The following is a 20,994-nucleotide window of genomic DNA, read 5'->3' as shown; positions in this document are numbered from 1 at the left end:
TAGTGCATAAGAAGTAAAACCAATAATTAAAACCAAAAGTCAAAATATAATAACTTTAAATCCATATGAATTATAAGTTAATGCCGAATTGATACTTTATCCATGCATTTAGCCCAAAATAATTAATTGTACAGTTATTTTGTTCCAGTGTATAGGCCAACGGTATGGAAAATTCAATATAATTGAAGACTACAATAGGAAGTACAGTTGGCAAATCTTTACCGCCAGCTGTCAACTATATGTTCGTGATAAGAGCGTTCAGTTTTTTTTCCTGTACTTCTCTAAATACTACTTCAATAATTAAGATAAGAACATATTTTGTTGTTGTCAGCATTGGCTGAGTATCACTTTCGCCACTGAGTCTGGAAGGTTGTGGGCTCAAGCTACACTCCAGAGACTTGAGCACATAATGTAGGCTGACACTTCAGTGCAGTACTGAGGGAGTTCTGCACTGTTGGAGGTGCCACGTTTCGGATGAGACGTTAAACTGGGGCATCGCTTGCCCTATCTAGTGGACATAAAAAATCCTATAGCACTATCTGAAGAAGAGCAGGGGAGTTCTCCTGGTATCCTGGTCAACGTTCATCCTTCAACCGATATCACTATAACAGATTATTGATTATATATCGCAGTGCTGTTTGTGAGACCTTGCTGTATGCAAATTGGCTGTCATGTTTCTCTATATTACAATAGTGACTACACTTGAAAAGTACTTAATTGTCTGTGAAAAGCTTTGGAACATCTTGAGGTCGTGAAAGGCACTCTATGTTCTTTTTTATATCTCGTTTTGAGGTAATATGGATATACTTGGATTAAAATAATATCAAAAAATATTGGTAATAAAAAGTAGATTAGTCACTACCTGAAAAAAAAGGCTGCTTAATATTTCTGGTTGAACCTGTCTTTCTCTTTCAGAAGCTAACTAACCAGCTGTGTATCCACATGAACCGGTGTCATCTGCCTGTTTATATGGATGTAAAAGGTCACAAGGTATTATTTGAAGAAGGGCAGGGTGTTCTCGGTGTCCTGGCCGATATTCTTTCCTCAACCAACACCACCAAAAACAGATTAATGTAATTTATCTTTGCCATTTGTGAGACTTTGCAGTAGTCACGTTTGCTTCATTAACAACAGTGGCTGCATTGCAATTAATTAATTGGACATAAAGCACTCTGGGCTACCCCAAGAACATGATCAGGTACTACATCATAACATTTCTTCTATCCATTCTTTCTGACATTTTGTGTTTTTACTAGTGGATCGTCCACGGAAAGAAAGAGTGAATTTCCCTCAGAGTGCTTTAGTAGGTGTAGGTAAGGGGATCTGAAGCTTATGAATCTGCATCTAGTAATAGAAGTGCACAACTGCAGATGTAACTGTGACAGGTAGCTTTATAATGGAAAAAGTCTATCAAGATGCCATGCAGAGGCTTGTCAGAATTGTGATGCCCAAGTACATTACATGCATTGCAAATTGATCTAATGGCCCAGAAATTCGGGTCCCAACGCGTGAGGACGCACGGGGTACTCGCGCGTGGACCCGATGGAAGTGCCGGAATCTTGCATGCACTACGCATGCGCGGGAAACCGGCACTTCCGATCCTCTGAACCAAGGGGTTCAGAGGTCGAACGCGTGCGCGCGGGAGTCTGCGCGTGCGCGTTGAACTTCCTTTTTTTTTTACAGGTTTTAACGTGCGGGTAAGTCTGTACATTTTAGAAATGTAAAAAGCAGCCGTAAGGACTTCATTTTCAAAGGTAAGTGGTCAATTATTTAAAATTAAAACATTTTTTCCACAAGTTTTTACTTTTAAATACTTTAAAGCAAGGTAAGTTTATTTTTAGCCCCGTTTTTTATAAAATTATTTTTTTCAAAAATTTAAATTTTTGTTTAAAATAGTTATTTGATGTAATTTATAGTTTATTTACAAAGTGTGATGATTTTAAAAAATTTATTTGAAGGTAAAGTACAGTTTTACAGCCTCAGCATTTATACGTTTTGACAGGTCTATCTGTCAAGACTTATGAATGGAGCATTCCCTGCTCCAATTGGCTGCCTGTTGCTCATGTGATCCCAGGGGACGCATCGCACTAACTACGCCCCTGGGATACGCCAGCATAGTGCGCCGGTCCTCGGAGAGGAATTCCATGCAGGCCAAGAGGTCAACTGCCGGCGCGCTAGGTAAGTGTAGGCCGGGGGCTTGCACCCGCGGGAAGCCCCCGACCCGAATTTCTGGGCCATTATAGATCATTTCAGACTACCAGCATTAATGATTTATCTCTGGTTCATTAGGACAATCTTTTCAGCACTGTTAGAAGTGAGGGATATCTGTTGTCACAATGTCTGTCTGTCTGTCTGTCTGTCTCTAAAAACTAATTTTTCATCTCTAACTTCTCTTCCATGGACTTCGGCTCATCTGATTTTGGGCTCCTTTAAAAAATGAATGTGCTGGGAACTGTGTTTTATTCAGCATTGACTTTTTTATTTCAATAATTTAAAATGCTGTGTTGGATTTCTAGCGTACTTCATAACTGACTTCCTATTATCAGGATGTCAATGCCTTTGAAAATGAACAGAAGAAACCAGTAATCATGGGGGACTTTAATCTACATATAGACTGGGCAAACCAAATTTGCAGTAATAGTGTGGAGGACAAATTCATGGAATGCATGCATGATAGTTTTCTAGATCAGTATGTTGAGGAACTAACTAGGGAACAAGCTATTTTAGATCTAGTATTGTGCAATGAGAAAGAGTTAATTAATAACCTTGTAGTAAAGGGGCCTTTAGGGAAGAGTGACCATAATATGATAGAATTTTATATTGAGTTTGAAAGTGATTCAGTTAAATCCAAAACTAGGGTCTTAAATCTAAACAAAGCAAACTACGTATGTACGAGGGGCAAGTTGGCTGAGGTAGATTGGGAAACTACATTAAAAGGTATGATGGTAGAGAAGCAATAGCTAGCATTTAAAGAATTAATACATAATTTACAACAAATATACATTCCTTTTAAGGCACAAAAACCCCACAGGAAAAGTGGACCAATTGTGGTTAACAAGAGAAGTTAAAAATAGTATTCGATCAAAGGAAGAGGCTTATAATGTTGCCAAAAAGAGTAGTAAGCCTGAGGATTGGGAGGATTTTAGAATTCAGCAAAGGAGGACCAAGAAATTGATAAAGGGAAAATAGAATGAGAGTGTAAACTAGCGAGAAACATAAAAACCGACTAAAAGCTTCTATAGGTATGTAAAAAGGAAAATATTAGGCTCAAAGACTAGTGTGGGAGAAATGGGTTTTGCTTCTTGGGACACTGGCACCAGTACTGGGACAGGAGAGAGCTGTTCCGTTGGGACAGACTTCACTTGGCCAGTGCTGGGACTAGAATCCTGGCGAATCGAATAACTAGGGCTGTAGAGAGGGCTTTAAACTAATTAGCGGGGGGGGAGGTTTCAAGAGAGCGAAAAATAAAAATGTCAGCGGAGAAGGCAATAGAGCAAGGTCGTCGTCGTACGTGTCTTCATACTGTTCCCTTTGGGGAACTGTATGAAGTGGTGGAAGGATTTCTGGCCGCGATTAACGCTCCTTCCGTGACCGTAACCATCTTCATACCAATAGAGCAAGGTAGCAGTGGGGGAATTAAAAACCAGAGCATGTCAGGAAGGGACAGAATATATAAAGATAAAGGTAAAGTAGTAAAGGGGGTAAAAGCAGGAATAAATTGTCACAAAACATATTTAAAAGTTCTTTATCTGAATGCACGCAGCATTCGTAACAAAATAGACGAGTAGACGGTACAAATAACTACACATGGGTATGATCTGGTGGCCATTAGAGACATGGCTGCAGGGTGACCATGACTGGGAACTAAACATCCAGGGGTATTTGACTATTAGGAAGGACAGACAGGAAGGTAAGGGAGGTGGGGTAGCTGTGTTAATAAAGGATGGAATCACTGCAATAGTGAGAAATGATATTGGGTCAAAGGATCAGGATAGTGAAACGGTTTGGGTGGAGATAAGGAATAATAAGGGGAAAAAGTCACTAGTGGGCGTAGTCTATAGGCCTCCTAACAGTTGCAACTCTATTGGTCAGAGTATAAATCAGGAAATAGTTGGGGCTTGTAATAAGGGAACAGCTATAATCATGGGAGATTTTAACTTTCATATTGACTGGACAAATCAAATTGGGCAGGGCAGCCTTGAGGAAGAGTTCATAGAGTGCATTAGGGATGGGTTCCTTGAGCAGTATGTTACTGAACCAACCAGGGGGCAGGCAATCTTCGATCTGGTCCTGTGTAATGAGACAGGATTAATAAAAAATGTCCTAGTAAAGGATCCTCTTGGACTGAGTGACCATAACATGGTTGAATTCCAAATTCAGTTGGAGGGTGAGAGAGTTGGATCTCAAACCAGCGTACTAAGCTTAAATAAAGGAGACTATGAAGGTATGAGAGCAGAGTTGACTAAAGTGGACTGGGAAAATAGATTACGGTGTAAGACGGTACATGAGCAGTGGTGTACATTCAAGGAGATATTTCACAACTTTCAAGAAAAATATATTCCACTGAGGAAAAAGGGACGTAAAAGAAAAGACAGCCATCCATGGCTAAGTAAAGTAATAAAGGATAGTATCCGACTGAAAACAAGGGCATATAACGTAGCCAAATCTAGTGGGAGGATAGAAGATTGGGAAGCATTTAAAAGCCAGCAAAGAATAACTAAAAGATTAATTAAGAAAGGGAAGATAGATTATGTAAGTAAACTAGCAAAAAATATAAAAACAGATAGCAAAAGTTTCTACAGTTATATAAAAAGAAAAAGGGTGGCTAAAGTGAATGTTGGTCCCTTAGAGGACGAGACCGGGAAATTAGTGGTGGGGAACATGGAGTTGGCAGAAACGCTGAACAAATATTTTGTATCAGTCTTTACAGTAGAGGACACTATAAAAATATCCCAACACTGGACAAACAGGGGGCTATGGGGGGGGGGAGGAGCTAAACACGATTAAAATCACTAAGGAGATGGTACTTGGTAAGATAATGGGACTTAAGGCGGATAAATCCCCTGGACCTGATGGCTTACATCCTAGGGTCTTGAGAGAAGTAGCGGTAGGGATTGCAGATGCATTGGTGGTAATTTTCCAAAACTCCTGGATTCAGGAAAGGTCCCAGCAGATTGGAAAACTGCTAATGTAACGCCCTTATTTAAAAAGGGAGGTAGACAAAAGGCTGGAAACTATAGACCAGTTAGCCTAACATCTGTGGTTGGTAAAATGTTGGAGTCCATTATTAAGGAAGCAGTAACAGGACATTTGGATAAGCATAATTTAATCAGACAGAGTCAGCATGGTTTTATGAAGGGGAAGTCATGTTTGACAAATTTGCTCGAGTTCTTTGAGGATGTAACAAATAGGGTGGATAAAGGGGAACCAGTGGATGTGGTGTATTTGGACTTCCAAAAGGCATTTGACAAGGTGCCACACAAAAGATTACTGCACAAGATAAAAAATCACGGGATTGGGGGTAATATACTGGCATAGGTGGAGGATTGGCTATCTAACAGAAAACAGAGAGTTGGGATAAATGGTTCATTCTCGGGTTGGCAATCAGTAACTAGTGGTGTTCCGCAGGGGTCAGTGCTGGGACTCCAACTCTTTACAATCTATATTAACGATTTGGAGGAGGGGACCAAGTGCAACGTATCCAAGTTTGCTGACGATACAAAGATGGGAGGGAAAGCAGTGAGTGAGGAGGACATAAAAAACCTGCAAAAGGACATAGACAGGCTAGATGAGTGGGCAGAAGTTTGGCAGATGGAATATAATGTTGGAAAGTGTGAGGTTATGCACTTTGGCAGAAAAAAATCAAAGAGCAAGTTATTATCTAAATGGAGAGAAACTGCAAAGTGCTACAGTATGTAATGATATCAGCAAATAGTGATGGTATTTGCCTGTTCGATTATTTATGCCTTACCAGCATATTTGCCTGATTGATTATTTATGCCTGACCAGCAGAGGGCATGTGAGAGACAAGCAGTTTAGTTTTGGTTTCGTTTTAGATGGATCTCTAAGATGGTGTCTCCTGTAATGCTGTTAACTGAGTTGAACATACTTTAGATAAAAAGTCATTCTCTTTCATGAATGTGTCGTCATTGAACCCACATACAAATCAATACACAGTACAAAGGGATCTGGGGGTCCTGGTGCATGAAACACAAGGTTAGTGTGCAGGTACAGCAGGTGATCAGGAAGGCCAATGGAATCTTGGCTTTTATTGCAAAGGGGATGGAGTATAAAAGCAGGGAAGTCTTGCTTCAGTTGTACAGGTTACTGGTGAGGCCACACCTGGAATATTGCGTACAGTTTTGGTTTCCATATTTAAGAAAAGATATACTTGCTCTCGAGGCAGTTCAGAGAAGGTTCACTCGGTTGATTCCGGAGATGAGGGGGTTGACTTATGAGGAAAGGTTGAGTAGGTTGGGCCTCTACTCATTGGAATTCAGAAGAATGAGAGGCGATCTTATCGAAACATATAAGATTGTGAGGGGGCTTGATCGGGTGGATGCGGGGAGGATGTTTCCACTGATGGGTGAGACTAGAACTAGGGGGCATAATCTTAGAATAAGGGGCTGCCGTTTCAGAACTGAGATGAGGAGAAATTTCTTCACTGAGGGTAGTAAATCTATGGAATTTGCTACCCCAGAGAGCTGTGGAAGCTGCGACATTAAATAAATTTAAAACGGAGATAGACAGTTTCCTAGCTGATAAGGGAATTAGGGGTTACGGGGAGCGGGCAGGGAAGTGGACGTGAGTCTAGGTTCGGATCGGCCATGATCCTATTGAATGTCGGAGCAGGCCCGAGGGGCCGTATGGCCTACTCCTGCTCCTACTTCTTATGTTCTTATAAAAATAAATGTGGGTCCCTTACAGGCTGAGACAGGAGAAATTTTAATGGGGAATAAGGAAATGGCAGAGAAATTAAACAAATACTTTGTGTCTGTCTTCACGGAAGGTGATGCAAAAAACTTCCTGGAAATAGTGGAGAACCAAGGGTCTAGCGAGAATGAGGAACTGAAAGAAATTAGTATTAGTAAAAAAAAAATAGTACTGGAGAAATTAATGGGACTGAAAGCTGATAAACCCCCAGGACCTGATAGTCTACATTCTAGGGTTTTGAAAGAGGCGGCTATTGAGATAGTGGATGCATTGGTTATCATCCAAAATTCCATAGATTCTAGAACTGTTCCTGCGGATTGGAAGGTATCAAAGGTAACCCCACTATTTAAGAAAGGAGGGAGAGGGAGAGAGAAGATGGGGAACTGCAGACCAGTTAGCCTGACAACATTAGTAGGGAAAATGCTAGAATATGTTATTAAGGACGTGGTAACAGGGCACTCAGAAAATAATAATAGGACTGGGCAGAGTCAACATGGATTTATGAAAGGGAAATCGTGTTTGATGAATCTCTTGGAGATTTTTGAGATTCGATAGGATGCCACACAAGAGGTTATTAAACAAAATTAGGGCTCTTGGGATTGGGGGTAATATACTAGCATGGATTGAGGATTGGTTAATGGACAGAAAACAGAGAGTAGGAATAAACAATTCATTTTCGGGTTGGCAGGCTGTAACTAGTGTGGTACAGCAAAGATCAGTGCTTGGGCCTCAACTATTCACAATCTACCTCAATGATTTGGATGAGGGGACCAAATGTAATATATCCAAGTTTGCTGATGATACAAAGCTGGGTGGGAATGTAAGTTGTGAGGAGGATGCAAGGAGGCTTCAAGGGGATACAGACAAGCTAAGTGAGTGGACAAGAACATGGCAAATGGAATATAATGTGCAGAAATGTTACCCACTTTGGTAGGAAAATAGAAAAGCAGAGTTTTTTTAAACGGTGAGAGATTGGGAAATGTTGGTGTTCAGAGGGACCTGGGTGCCCTTGTACACGAATCACTGAAAGTTAACATGCAGGTACAGCAAGCAATTAGGAAAGCAAATGGTATATTTGCCTTTATTACAAGAGGATTTGAGTATAAGAGTAAAGACGTCTTACTGCAATTATATAGGGCCCTGGTGAGACCACATCTGGAGTATTGTTTGGTCTCCTTACCTAAGGAGGATATACTTTCCATAGGGTTTGGATAGGCTAGACGGGGAAAGGCTGTTCCCACTAGTTGATGGTACAAGGACTAGGGGACACAGATTTAAGGTTTTGGGCAAGAGATATAGGGGGGATGTGAGGAAAACATTTTTACGCAGCAAGTGGTGAGGACCTGGAACTCGCTGCCAACGGAAGTGGAGACACTCAGTGTTTTCAAGGGGAGACTGGATAGGCACTTGAGGGAAATAAACTTGCAGGACTACGGGGATAGAGCGGGGAATGGGACTGACTGGATTGCTCTACAGAGAGCCGGCAGGGACTCGATGGACCGAATGGCCTACTTCTGTGTCGTTATGACTAGAGGGAGTGCAACGAAGGTTCACCAGACTGATTCCTGGGATGGGGGGATTGTCCTATGAGGGGAGATTGAGTAGACTAGGCCTATATTCTCTAGCGTTTAGAAGAATGAGAAGTGATCTCATTGAAACATACAAAATTCTTACATGGCTTGACAGGGTAGAAGCAGGGAGGATGTTTCCCCTGGCTGGGGAGTCTAGAACCAGGGGTCACAGTCTCAGAATAAGGGGTCGGCCATTTAGGACTGAGATGAGGAGAAATTTCTTCACTCAGAGGGTAGTGAATCTTTGGAATTCTCTGCCCCATAGGGCTGTGGAAGCTCAGTCGTTGAGTATATTCAAGAAAGAGATTGATAGATTTTTGGATATTAAGGGAATCGAGGGATATGGGGATAGTGCAGGAAAGTGGAGTTGAGGTCGAAGATCAGCCATGATCTTATTGAGTGACGGAGCAGGCTCGAGGGGCCGAATGGCTGACTCCGCTCCTATTTCTTATGTTCATGCATTTGACTTTGTTCTCGTAAAAAGTCATATTGATAAATATTAACTAACTAGACTCTCAATCCTTTCACTGGGCCATTTGGGATTTTATAGATGGTTTCAGTACTGTCCTAAATTGTGAATATTATAACTATCTTTGAAAATGTAATTAGTGATGATTATTGTATAACTGTGATAAAGTTATTAAATTGCATTTGTTGCATTGCATTTCATTCAAAAAATGCCATGGAAATTGTGAATTTGTAAATTTTAAAAATAGGCGATACAGTTCAATCCTAGAATCTAGTTGCCTTTTGCAAATAGTGGGTAAATTAATGCATACACCCATTTAAAAAGCAAGTTGTCTCAATATTTTCAACAAACTTTGACTTTGCACTGCTTTCAAAGAACAACATACTGAATAGTCAGTTCCTTATTTTCCCCCAAAATCTTGTTTTTCTTGTGTTTCTTTTATCTCTCTCAATTTTCTTTATAACATACACTGTTGATGCAACTGAGGTATCGGACAAGTGACCTGTTCCCAAGTTTCTGTTGAAGCTGCTCTATAACCAGTCACCAGGAGATGTACAAGAGTGGCCTGAATTAACTCACCATCCAAATGTTCTTGTACAAAAGTATTTTTCCTCTGTTGAAAGAATTTGTCACTGTGCCGCACTTTGGTTGAAATCAAGAATGTACTGCACAGCAAGTGCGAAATCACATTGGCACACCACTGCACTACAGAATGGTACAATGACAGAAAGATTGTAACTGTTTTTCTTGAATTTGAGAGGTAGTAGTCCATAGGTTTCTTCTTCTTAGGCAGTCCCTCGGAACCGAAGATGTCTTGCTTCCACACTAAAAATGAGTTCTCAGGTGACTGATGACTCCAGTGCGGGACCTACAGCCTCTGTCACAGGTGGGGCAGACGGTGGTTGAAGGGGCAGGTGGGTGGGGTGCTTGGGTTGACGTGCGCTCCTTCCGCTGTTTGCACTTGGCTTCCGCTTGCTCCCAGCGACGAGACTTGAGGTATTCAGCACCTTCCCGGATGCTTCTCCTCCACTTTGTACTGTCTTGGGCCAGGGATTCCCAGGTGTCGGTGGGGATGTTGCACTTTTTCTAGGAGGATCAAGGAGGATTGATAATTGGGGGACACAGTACTGCCCTCCGATTATCAAAATCCATGACAAGGCCTTGGACAACGTAGACCACTTTCCATACCTCGGGAGCCTACTGTCAACAAGGGCAGACGTCGATGACTAAGTCCAACACCGCCTTCGGTGTACCAGTGCAGCCTTCGGTCGCCTGAGGAAGAGAGTGTTTGAAGACCAGGACCTCAAACCCGGCACCAAGCTCATGGTCTACAGAGCAGCAGTAATACCCGCCCTCCTGTATGCCTCAGTCTGTAGATTTATGTGAATAGTGGCATTCTTTGTTTTCCTGTAAGAATGATTTTTAAATCAAAATGGGACTAATAATGTTAGCCTTAGTGTAATTCTGATTCATGTGATTAGGATGAGAGTGAGTTTACAATTCATAACTTTATGGTTCACAAGAATTGAAGAAACTATTGGACAAAATGGTAATGTTATGTGACACAGAATCGTTCACATTATATGTAACCTATATTGCCGTTCCTTCATGGTTACTGGGTCAAAATCCTGGAATCCCTACCTAACAGCACTGTAGGAGTACCTTCTCTTGAACTGCTGCAGCCCGTGTGGTGAAGACCCACCACCACCTTCTCGAGGGAAACTAGGGATGGGCAATAAATGTTGGCCTTGCTACTGACGCCCATATCTCCAGAATGAATTTAAAACTAGAATTACTATTTAGTGAAGATTTATCATACTGAATAATTGTAATTAACTTTACAGAAACAATTAAGCATTACAATGCAATCTACTGCTGTTATTTAATCACAAACATAAACTGTGAATATGGATTTTTATATATATTGTCATTTGGAATCAGTCTGCATAGTTAATTATATGTTTATAAAATAAGGTAAACATAATCTGTATTGGACCAGATGTCAGATTTGATTAGAATGTTGCCGTTTGAGCTGTAGACTTTGGTATGAATCCGTGCCGCACTAATGAAATGAGCGTCCCCTTGGTTTACAGATCTGAGTCCTAAGCAAAATTACTTTGGACATTTTTATATTGGTTCCCAGTGATAAAAGCACACAACAAAATATTACATTTCTTTTTGCTTAATTGAGCATGTTACATTGGAATTTCTAGCATCCAGAAAAAAGGCCATTAGGCTCAACAAAACCATCCATCCCTTTTTATAGATCTACCTGACCTTCCAGTCTGTTCACCATATTCCATTTATCCCCAGTAACATGTCAGGTAGCTTCTTGTACCTAATTATATGGTTTGCTTCAATGATCTTCACTGGTAACTCATCACACAAGTCTATTGCCCTTTAGACCAAATGGTTCTGCCTGACTTTTTTTTTTACAAATAACTTCACAATTTTTATCTTGCCACTGATGCTTGAAATCTTTGCCATTTTGAGCAATTTGCCTACATCAATTTTTTCAAGCTGAAAAATCTCACTTAGGCTAGTGTGGGGGTTGGGGGGAAGTGCTTTGTGAGGCAATGTAGAGGTCTTGTGCAAATGTCTTTGATCACAAGATCAGGTGTTATGCCTGTATGAGGAGCTCCATTTAGCAGTTTGTCTGACAATTGGCAAAACTTGCCCATGGGGGATACTGAGTTCAAATATATTGAGACTATAATTTGAAATGGGATTGCAATTATGTCTTTGAAGCTATACCAGGAGAACTGTCATATATTCCATCATATATTTTTCTTACAATTTAAATATTAAACATGAACTTGTGTTTAATGAGACATTTTGTTTCCCTGCAGGAATCTTTTGGACAGAGATACATTTTCTAAGTCAGACCCAAGTAAGTAACTGGAGATATCTGTATTCTATTTGTTTGCATGATTTATATAAAATATGGTCTGTGCTGAGTCTGTAACCGACATTAAACTATAGTAGTAACAATACTCTGTAAACCATTTCCAGTTATTGTAAACCACAAACTAGGTTAATGCATCATTTTTTCCTCTTCAAGAAATAATTATTTTTAAGAAGGTTTGTATTTTTACTCAGTAACACACTTAAGTACTTTACCTAAACCGAAAAAATAAGACAGGATTGTTTATTTTGTGATTTTAATTTTTTTCCTATTATTTGACAAGGTACCACATGGCTGGCTCATAACAAAGGTTTGGGCATGTAGAGTAAGGGGACAAATAGCTGAATGGATAGCAAATTGGCTAAAAATAGAAAGCAGAGAGCAAGGGTAAAGGATAGTTATTCAGATTGGAGGAAGGTAGAAAGTGGTGTTCCACAAGCATCAAAGCTGGGACCACTGTTCTTCATAATTTACATTAATGATTTTGACTTTGGAATAAGTAACTCAATATCAACATTTTCAGATGATGCCAAAGGGGGGGCGGGGTGGTGTTGGTGATATAGCTAACATTGAGGAAGAATGCAACATAATACATGAAGACATTAGAAAACTTGCAGACTGGGCAGTTAAGTGTCAAATGAACTTTAACATAGATAAATGTGAGGTGATACAATTTGGTAGGAAAAGCAGAAACATCACCTATACCTTTTTAGAAAATAAGAAACTGAATGGGGTAAAAGAGCAAAGGGATCTAGGGGTACAGGTGAACAAATCATCATTATAAACAGTATCATAGGTCAGCAAAGCAATTAAAAATGCTAACAAAGCACTGGGATTTAGTTCTAGAGGTATAGAATTTGAAAGTAGTGTAGTTATGTTAAACTTAGAATACTTAGAGTACTGTGCACAGTTCTGGTCTCCATGCTATAAAAAGGACATTGAAGCACTGGAGAAAGTGGGGGAAAAAAAGCTTTACAAGGATGGTACCAGAACTGAGAGAGTGCAGCTATTGGGAAAGACTAAACAGGTTGGGGCGTTTTTCTTTAGAAAAGAGAAGACTTAGAGGAGACCTGATAGAGGTATTTAAAATTATGAATGGATTGGACAGGGTAGACGTGGAGAGAATGTTTCCACTTGTGGGATAATCCAAAACAAGGGGCCATAAATTCAAGATAGTTACTAATAAATCCACTAGGGAAATAAGGAGAAATTTCTTTACTCAGATTGTGGTTAGAATGTGGAACTCGCTACAACAGTAAGTGTTTGAGGCAAATTGCTTTGATGCTTTCAAAAGGAAACTGGATGAGTACATGAGAGAAAAGGGAATAGAAAGATATGCTGAAAGGCTGAGATGAGGTCGATAGAATGGGAGGAGACTCGTGTGGAGTATAAACACCAGCTCAGTCTAGTTGGGCAGAATGGCCTGTTTCTGTGCTGTGTATTCTATGTAAGTATTGGCAACTTTGTTTTGTGCTTTCAGAAACTACTTTTAGTTGTATGCACATTTCATCTTTTTTATTCTGATTATATTTTCTATTCTTTTACAGGCCTTTTCCTTTTTAGTGACTTATTCTGTTCTGCTTCTTTATCCTGTTTTTATTTCTTCTTCCAATAAATTTTCAAAAAGGTTGGGTATTACAAATTTCTTTCTATGCTACATTTCCTGTTTTGATCAAATGTGAATCAATTAAAAATGTAACAAATTTACTATTAATGCTTTTGTAGTGTGTATATATAAGTAAGGAAATAAGTAGTGAGACAGTAAAATGGTCTTCATTATCAGCATTAGAGTCAAAAACATACTAGTTATTCCTTTCTTCCCAACCGAGCCCCAATTAGATTTGTTTTATTGTTGTTTCATTAACCAGCAATGGACTGGTCAGCTTAATGGTTCATTTGCCTTGGTCACTTTCGGTGCAATCCTCGAGAAATCACCAGGGCCAGTAAATAATGCTGTCACTAACTAAATGATTACAGGTTTTGCTGCTTGAATTTTGACTGTAACATCACAAGGTGAAAGCGATTCATATAAATGCAAATTCTATCTATTCATTATTAAATACCTATATGCGAAACCAGCACAAGCAACTTTGTGAGCTGAATTGTATCCTCTCAGGTAGCAGCTAAGTAGTAACTGATACCTCAATTGCAATGTAAATGGTAGAATAGCATTGTAGTAGTTAGTAGTTAGAGACCGGGGGCTATCTATCTATGTGTGTGCAGTGTAATAAAAAAAGGAAAAGAAGCACAGGTGGATGAAGAAAAGTGCAAACAGCAGCTAGTGACTCGAGTAGGAACTGACACATGTGAAGAGCAGGAGAAATGATGACATTAAATTGGTCAAATTTGCAGATGATACTAAACGAGGACTAAATAGCCAAATCAGTATTAAATAAGTCAGATGAATTGATGATCAAATGATATAGTGTTCTCATCAGATCACACTTTGAGTACTGTGCCCATTTCTGGTCACCAAGATAAGGGCTACATTCAAGCATTGGAAACAATCGGACTGATGCCTATTGTTAGATGTGTGGTTATGAGGAAATGCAGGGAGAGACTTGGAATTTTCAGCCTTGGAAGGATGCATCTGAGAGGTAGGCTTATAGAGGTATATAAGATAGTAAGTAATATGGAAAAGGTAAATTTCGAAAATTACTTTGTTAAATTGTGACAGTAGAACAAGGGAACACAGGTTTAAACTAGGAAACACCAAATTTAAGACTGATAGCAGTAAGTTCTTCACATGAAGAGTGATCAATGGACTTCCAGATAGAGTAGTGGAGGCAAAAACTCTGGAATCATTTAAGAACCTCTTGGGTGCTGTACTCCAGGGACTTTAGGATTATTCTGGACAGATAAACTAAGCTTCGCCTGAATGGCCTTTCTCATCCGTAAATATCTTGTGATTTTGTAAACTGCTAACCAGCTGAGATTAGCTGGAAGCTTCTAGTCTGCTTGGCCCACTGTTAAACCTTTCTCCCCTAGGTCACTGGGGGAATTGCCAGTGTTCCTTTGTGCTCTGCTCTGTCACGCACTTGCATCTAACCATTTTTGCTACCCATTACCTTTATTTCCCTTCAAAATGTCCATGGCTTTGCAAATAAAGCTCTCGTCATCCATGACCTTACCTAGATGAATCCACTAGCATCCCAGAGCTGATGAAAACATGGCTCACAAATGGCGACTCCTACCCCTCACTGAGGCTGGTCCTTCCGATTACAAATTCCCTTGCTCTAACTGCCATAGTAGTGATGTGGCTCCTTTCATTAGGTCCCACTCTTAATTATTTGATACCTTCTTCTCCTTTTGAGGAACTCATCCTCTACCAACTCTCACACTTCTTCAAAGTTCTTCTTGTTTACTGTCCTCCCAAGTCCCTTAGTTGGATTTCTTAGCTGAAATCTTTTGCGTTCTATGCTTACTCAGACTCTGCCACAAATGAAAACTCCTCCCCGGTAATTGCAACCTTCAGCTAAACTCCCTGCTCTCTTTTCTCCAAATTTGTCTGCACTCTTGTCCTCACTTAATCTCATTCTACGCATAAATTCTCCCAACCCCACTGCCATCCCCTTGATTTTGTCAACTTGAGAGGCATTGCCACTTCCAAGGTTCCTACCTTTGACTAAGCCATCTCTGATCACTTCCTTGTTTCATTTAACATTCATATCACCCTGTCTGCTTTAAACCCTTCTACAAACACGCTGCATCCCAGAATAAACTATCCCAGCTCCATTTCTAGCACTTTCTCTCTTTTGCTCCTGTTGGGACTCGACACAGCTGCTGCATTCAAACTGCTCATCCATTACTTTACTTCTACCTTCAGTGCTGTTGTCCACTCCAGCTCCTTCACGGTCTCCTGCCCCCTTCATTCACTTCCCCACCTCCAAGCTCTTAAATATGAGGTTGATAGGCTGTTGTGCAACTGGCACACAGTTGACCTGTTTGTCCAACTCCAGATCTCACTTGATTACCTAAATTAGTATAGCTCCTCTTGTCCAAATTCTTCCACTACTCAAGGAAGGTAGAAGGTATGGTATAACACGAGGCGTCACTTTTCCAAATACAAACTGCTTTCTCTCATCCCCTTCCTCTGCTCTCCCCATCTTCACCTCCAACGCCAAATGTGAGGAACTAATGGATTTATCATTTGAAAGATTGAGATGATCCATTTGGTAGACAATTTGCTACATGGAAGCTTAGTGTTTACATATGAATTCTATTTCTTTGTAGTGGCCAACAGTAAAATGTAAAATAAAAACAGAAAATGCTGGAAATACTCAGCAGGTCAGGCAGCATCTGTAGAGCGAGAAACAGAGTTAACGTTTCAGGTCGATGATCCTTCGTCAGTAAAATGTAAATGTGTATTTTCATTATTTTTGTTGTCAAAGGACCAAAAATTTATACTGTCTTTACCACTCAAGTGAATCAAGTTGAATTTGGGGTTGAGAGGGCTTCGTGAATTGACTATCTAATTCCCATCTAAGGAATTTTCATATGGTCTAAATGGGACCATTAAACTGCTTTCCGTGCTCATAATAGTTTACCTTCAAATAAATAAAAGGTAAAATAATACATTTTTTGTTTGTATCATTCTTCAAAGTATTATAAACAGAATAATGAATCACTGATCATGCAATGTGATAAATTCTTGGGGATTGGCATAATTGACTTCTGCAAGCATTTGTTGCAATACACTGTTGATTTTTGTTAACCATTATTTACTGTATGAATGTTAGGAAGTATTTGCTTTTTTTGGGGCGACCAGTGTCCCACAACTATATCCAGGGAAAAGTGTTTTTAGGTCATGTTGTCATATGCTAGCTGGTAGCTGAGAGAGAGAGGCTTAGGGAGGGAATTCCAGAGCTGAGGGTCCAGACAGCTGAAGGCACAGCCACCAATGGTGGGGCAAAGGGTGTGGGAGAGCCACAAGAGGCCAGAGTTGGAGGAATGGAGAGGTCTTGGATGGTTGTAGGGCTGGCACTGTAATTCTTGGGCTATGGTTTTTGTTTTTGCATGCATTAAATTAAAAATATTGTCACCAAATGTATTTTGTTGCACCTGTCCAGAATTGAAGTATTAGGAAAACAATACAATGGCAAAACTGAAGAATGTATTTCAAAAATCTCACTGTGATGAATGAAAGTCCTGGATAATTATCCATTTCTACCAATTTGCTCTGTCTGCATTAAAAGAGAAACGAATGTAGGAGGGAACATTTTGGATTTAATTAATTATCTCCTTGTGTATCCTTTGTGCCATAATTCAAAAATTACCTCAATCTCCCTGAGAATGATATAGTGAACTGATAGACCACAGCTGCATTTTATGAAAGAGAATGTTAATAAGTGGTTGTCACAAAGGGCATCACCATGGTGGGTGGCCAGTAACAACCATTGAGTCATGATGCTTCCATCCTATTCAGGAGCCTCCGTACTATTTTCCATGGTTGAACACAAGAAAAAAATCATCTGGTGTTGTTTTGCAAGTGAATTGTCACTCATGATTTGCTTGGAGGATTATAACGTGATAGCTTCTGGTAGATTCCCTCCATGGTGCCCTCTGGGGGACAGCCTACCTAGTTCTTGTTTAATAAAATGTTTTCAGGCAGTTGTGGACTTGCTATTCATTGGGAGAATTCATTGAGATTTTATTGAGAGAAGGTTTAAAATGCTGCCTGTAGGAGGAAGAAGGCATTATGTGTTTTCGTATCATAGAATAGAATAATAGAATCGTTTCAGCACAGTAGGAGGCCATTCAGCTCGTCGAGCCCATGTTGGCTCTCTGCAAGAGCACTTCAGCTACTCCCACTCCCTCGTCCTTTCCCTGTAGCCCTGCAAATTGTTTTCCTTCAGGTACTTATCTAATTCCCTTTTGAAAGCCGCGATTGAATCTGCCTCCACCACCCTTTCAGGCAGTGCATTCCAGATCCTAACCACTCGCTGCGTAAAAAAGTTTTTCCTCATGTCGCCTTTGGATCTTCTGCCAATCACTTTAAATCTGTGTCCTCTGGTTCTCGACCCTTTCGTCAATGGGAACAGTTTCTCTTTATCTACTTAGTCTAGGCCCCTCATGATTTTGAACACCTCTATCAAATCTCCTCTCAACCTTCTCTGCTCTAAGGAGAACAACCCCAGCTTCTCCAGTCTATCCACGTAACTGAAGTCCCTCATCCCTGGAACCATTCTTGTAAATCTTTTCTGCACCCTTTCTAAAGCCTTCACATCCTTCCTAAAGTGCGATGCCCAGAATTGGACACAATACTCCTGTTGTGGCCAAACCAGTGTTTTATACAGGTTCCTCATAACTTCCTTGCTTTTGTACTCTATGCCTCTATTTATGAAGCCCAGGATCCAGTATGCTTTTTTAACCATTTTCTCAACCTGGCCTGCCACCTTCAACGATTTGTGCACATATAACCACATGGCCTAGAAATTCAGTAAGGCCCCGCCAGCTCGCTTGCGCCCAAAAGTTAGCGCTGTGCGCGGAGCCAGTTGCGACCATCAGAAATTCAGTTTTTGCGCCCCAAGTCGGAACCGGGCGCTATTCCAGGGTGTGCCCGCCCCCGCTTGGGGCGCTGAAACTGAATTTCAGCGCTGTAGGTGCCGCTGCGCCACCTGCTGCGGAGCGACAGGCTGCGGTACTGCAGGCCTCCTCCTTCTCTTAAGGGGGAGGTGCCTGCAACGGGGAGATCGCCGCTTGATAGTGCCGGCAAATGAGCCCGGCACCACGGAGAAGTGCCGGGCTCGCGGAAAGCAGCCGGCAATGCCGCGGGGGGGCGGGGGGGGTGGAGGAGGCCGGGGAAGGAGGTGCGGGCAGGCGGCGGCCGGCCGCACCTCCGCCTTAACTAGCGCTGCGGAAGAGGCGGCCGCAACTAAATATGGGGGTCGGGCCGGTATCGGGGCGGAACCGGGGCACTGCGCACACCGATGACGTCATCGGTGCCGGCGCAGCGCTACCGGCTACCGCCGCCATTACCGCTGCGCTGAATATCAGCGCAAACTCCTCTATTGGCGCAGAAGCCCTCTTTTTGGGCGGTAACTGGGCGCAAAGCTGGCGGGGCCTTACTGAATTTCTAGCCCCATGTCTCTCTGTTCATGCACCACCTTTAGAATTGTATCCTTTAGTTTATATTGCCTCTCCACATTCTTCCTACCAAAATATATCACTTCGCAATTATCTGCGTTAAATTTCATCTGCCACATGTGCGCCCATTCCACCAGCCTGTCTATGTCCTCTTGAAGTCCATCACTATCCTCCTCACTGTTCACTATACTTCCAAGTTTTGTGTCATCTGCAAATTTTGAAATAGTGCCATGTACACCCAAGTCTAAGTCATTAATATATATCAAGAAATACAGTGGTCCTAGTACCAGCCCTTGGGGTACACCACTTCCTCCAGTCCGAAAAACAACTGTTCACCACTACTCTGTTTCCTGTCACTTATCCAATTTCGTATCCATGCTGCCACTGTCTCTTTTATTCCATGGGCTTCAACTTTGTTGGAAAGCCTATTATGCGGCACTTTATCAAACGCCTTTTGACAGTCCATGTGCACCACATCAACCCTCTCTGTTACCTCATCAAAAAATTCAATCAAGTTAGTTAAACACGATTTACCTTTAACAAATTCATGCTGGCTTCCCTTAATTAATCCAAGTCCAAGTGACTGTTAATTTTGTCCCGGATTATCGTTTCTAAAAGCGTCCCCACCACCGAGGTTAAGCTGACTGGCCTGTAGTTGCTGGGTTTATCCTTACATCCTTTTTTGAACAAGGGTGTAACATTTGCAATTTTCCAGTCCTCTGGCACCACCCCTGTATCCAAGGAGGATTGGAAGATTATGGTCAGTACCTCCGCAATTTCCATCTTTACTTCCCTCAGCATCCTAAGATGCATCCCATCCGGTCCTGGTGACTTATCTACTTTAAGTATAGCCAGCCAGTACCTCCTTTATCAATTTTTATCCCATCCAGTATCTCAACTACCTCCTCTTTCACTATGACTTTGGCAGCATCTTCTTACTTGGTAAATACAGATGCAAAGTACCTCAGCCATGCCCTCTGCCTCCATGCATAGGTCTCCTTTTTGGTCCCTAATTGCCCCCACCCCTCCTCTTACAACTAGTTTACTATTTATATGCCTATAGAAGACTTTTGGATTCCCTTTTATGTTAGCTGCCATTCTATTCTCATGCTCTCTCTTTGCCCCTCTTACTTCCCTTTTCACTTCCCCTCGGAACTTTCTATAATCAGCCTGGTCCTCACTTGTCTTCTCAACCTGACATTTGTCATATGCCCCCTTTTTCTGCTTCACCTTACTCTCAATCTCTTTGGTCATCCAGGGAGCTCTGGCTTTGGTTGCCCTACCTTTCCCCCTCATGGGAATGTACCTCGACTGTACCCGAACCATCTCCTCTTCAAAGGCAGCCCATTGTTCAATTACAGTTTTACCTGCCAATCTTTGATTCCAATTTACCCAGGCCAGGTCTGTTCTCAACCCACTGAAATTGGCCCTCTTCCAATTAAGTATTTTGACTCTATATTGCTCTTTGTCCTTTTCCATAGCTAACCTAAACCTTATGATACTATGATCAGCTTTCCCTAAATGTTCCCCTACTGAAACTTCCTCATCGGGTTGGAAAGGTACTGATAAAGAAGGTTCTCCTGAACACACTTCAGAAATTCTTCCTCCTCTCTGCCCTTTACACTATTACTATCCCAGTCTATATTAGGATAATTGAAATCCCCCATTATCACTACTCTATAGTTCCTCCATGTAATTTCCCTGCAAATTTGCTCCTCTATATCCTTCCCACTAGTAGGTGGCCTATAGAATACACCTAGTAGTGTAATGGCACTTCTATTGTTTCTTAACTCTAACCAAATAGATTGTGTCCTTGACCCCTCCAGGACATCCTCTCTCTCCAGCACTGTAATATTCTCCTTAATCAATACTGCCACCCCACCTCCTTTCTTTCTTCCCTATCTTTCCTGAACACTTTATAGCCAGGAATATTTAGTACCCAATCCTGCCCTATTTGAGCCAGGTCTCTGTTATCGCCACAACAACATATTCCCCTGTGGCTATTTGCACCAGCAGCTCACCAACCTTAC

The 20,994-nt window shown here is 41.3% G+C and overlaps 1 protein-coding gene across 2 annotated transcripts in view; it reads left to right on the top strand.

Moving 5' to 3' along the window:
- LOC147105619 (copine-8) overlaps positions 1–20,994 on the top strand; it is a 474,554-nt gene that overhangs the window by 95,349 nt on the left and 358,211 nt on the right. For both annotated transcript variants that reach the window (XM_086010162.1, XM_086010161.1), the window contains exon 2: positions 11,823–11,863. In XM_086010162.1, coding sequence (XP_085866288.1) covers positions 11,823–11,863 — 41 coding nt within the window. The remainder of the gene's footprint in view (positions 1–11,822; positions 11,864–20,994) is intronic.

Source organism: Somniosus microcephalus, chromosome 17 (assembly GCF_052327205.1).
Source record: "Somniosus microcephalus isolate GS21.2 chromosome 17, FLI_Smic_1.0, whole genome shotgun sequence".
Lineage (NCBI taxonomy): Eukaryota > Metazoa > Chordata > Chondrichthyes > Squaliformes > Somniosidae > Somniosus > Somniosus microcephalus.
The sequence above is the reverse complement of the archived record's forward strand: the minus strand, read 5'-3'. Positions and strand labels throughout refer to the sequence as shown.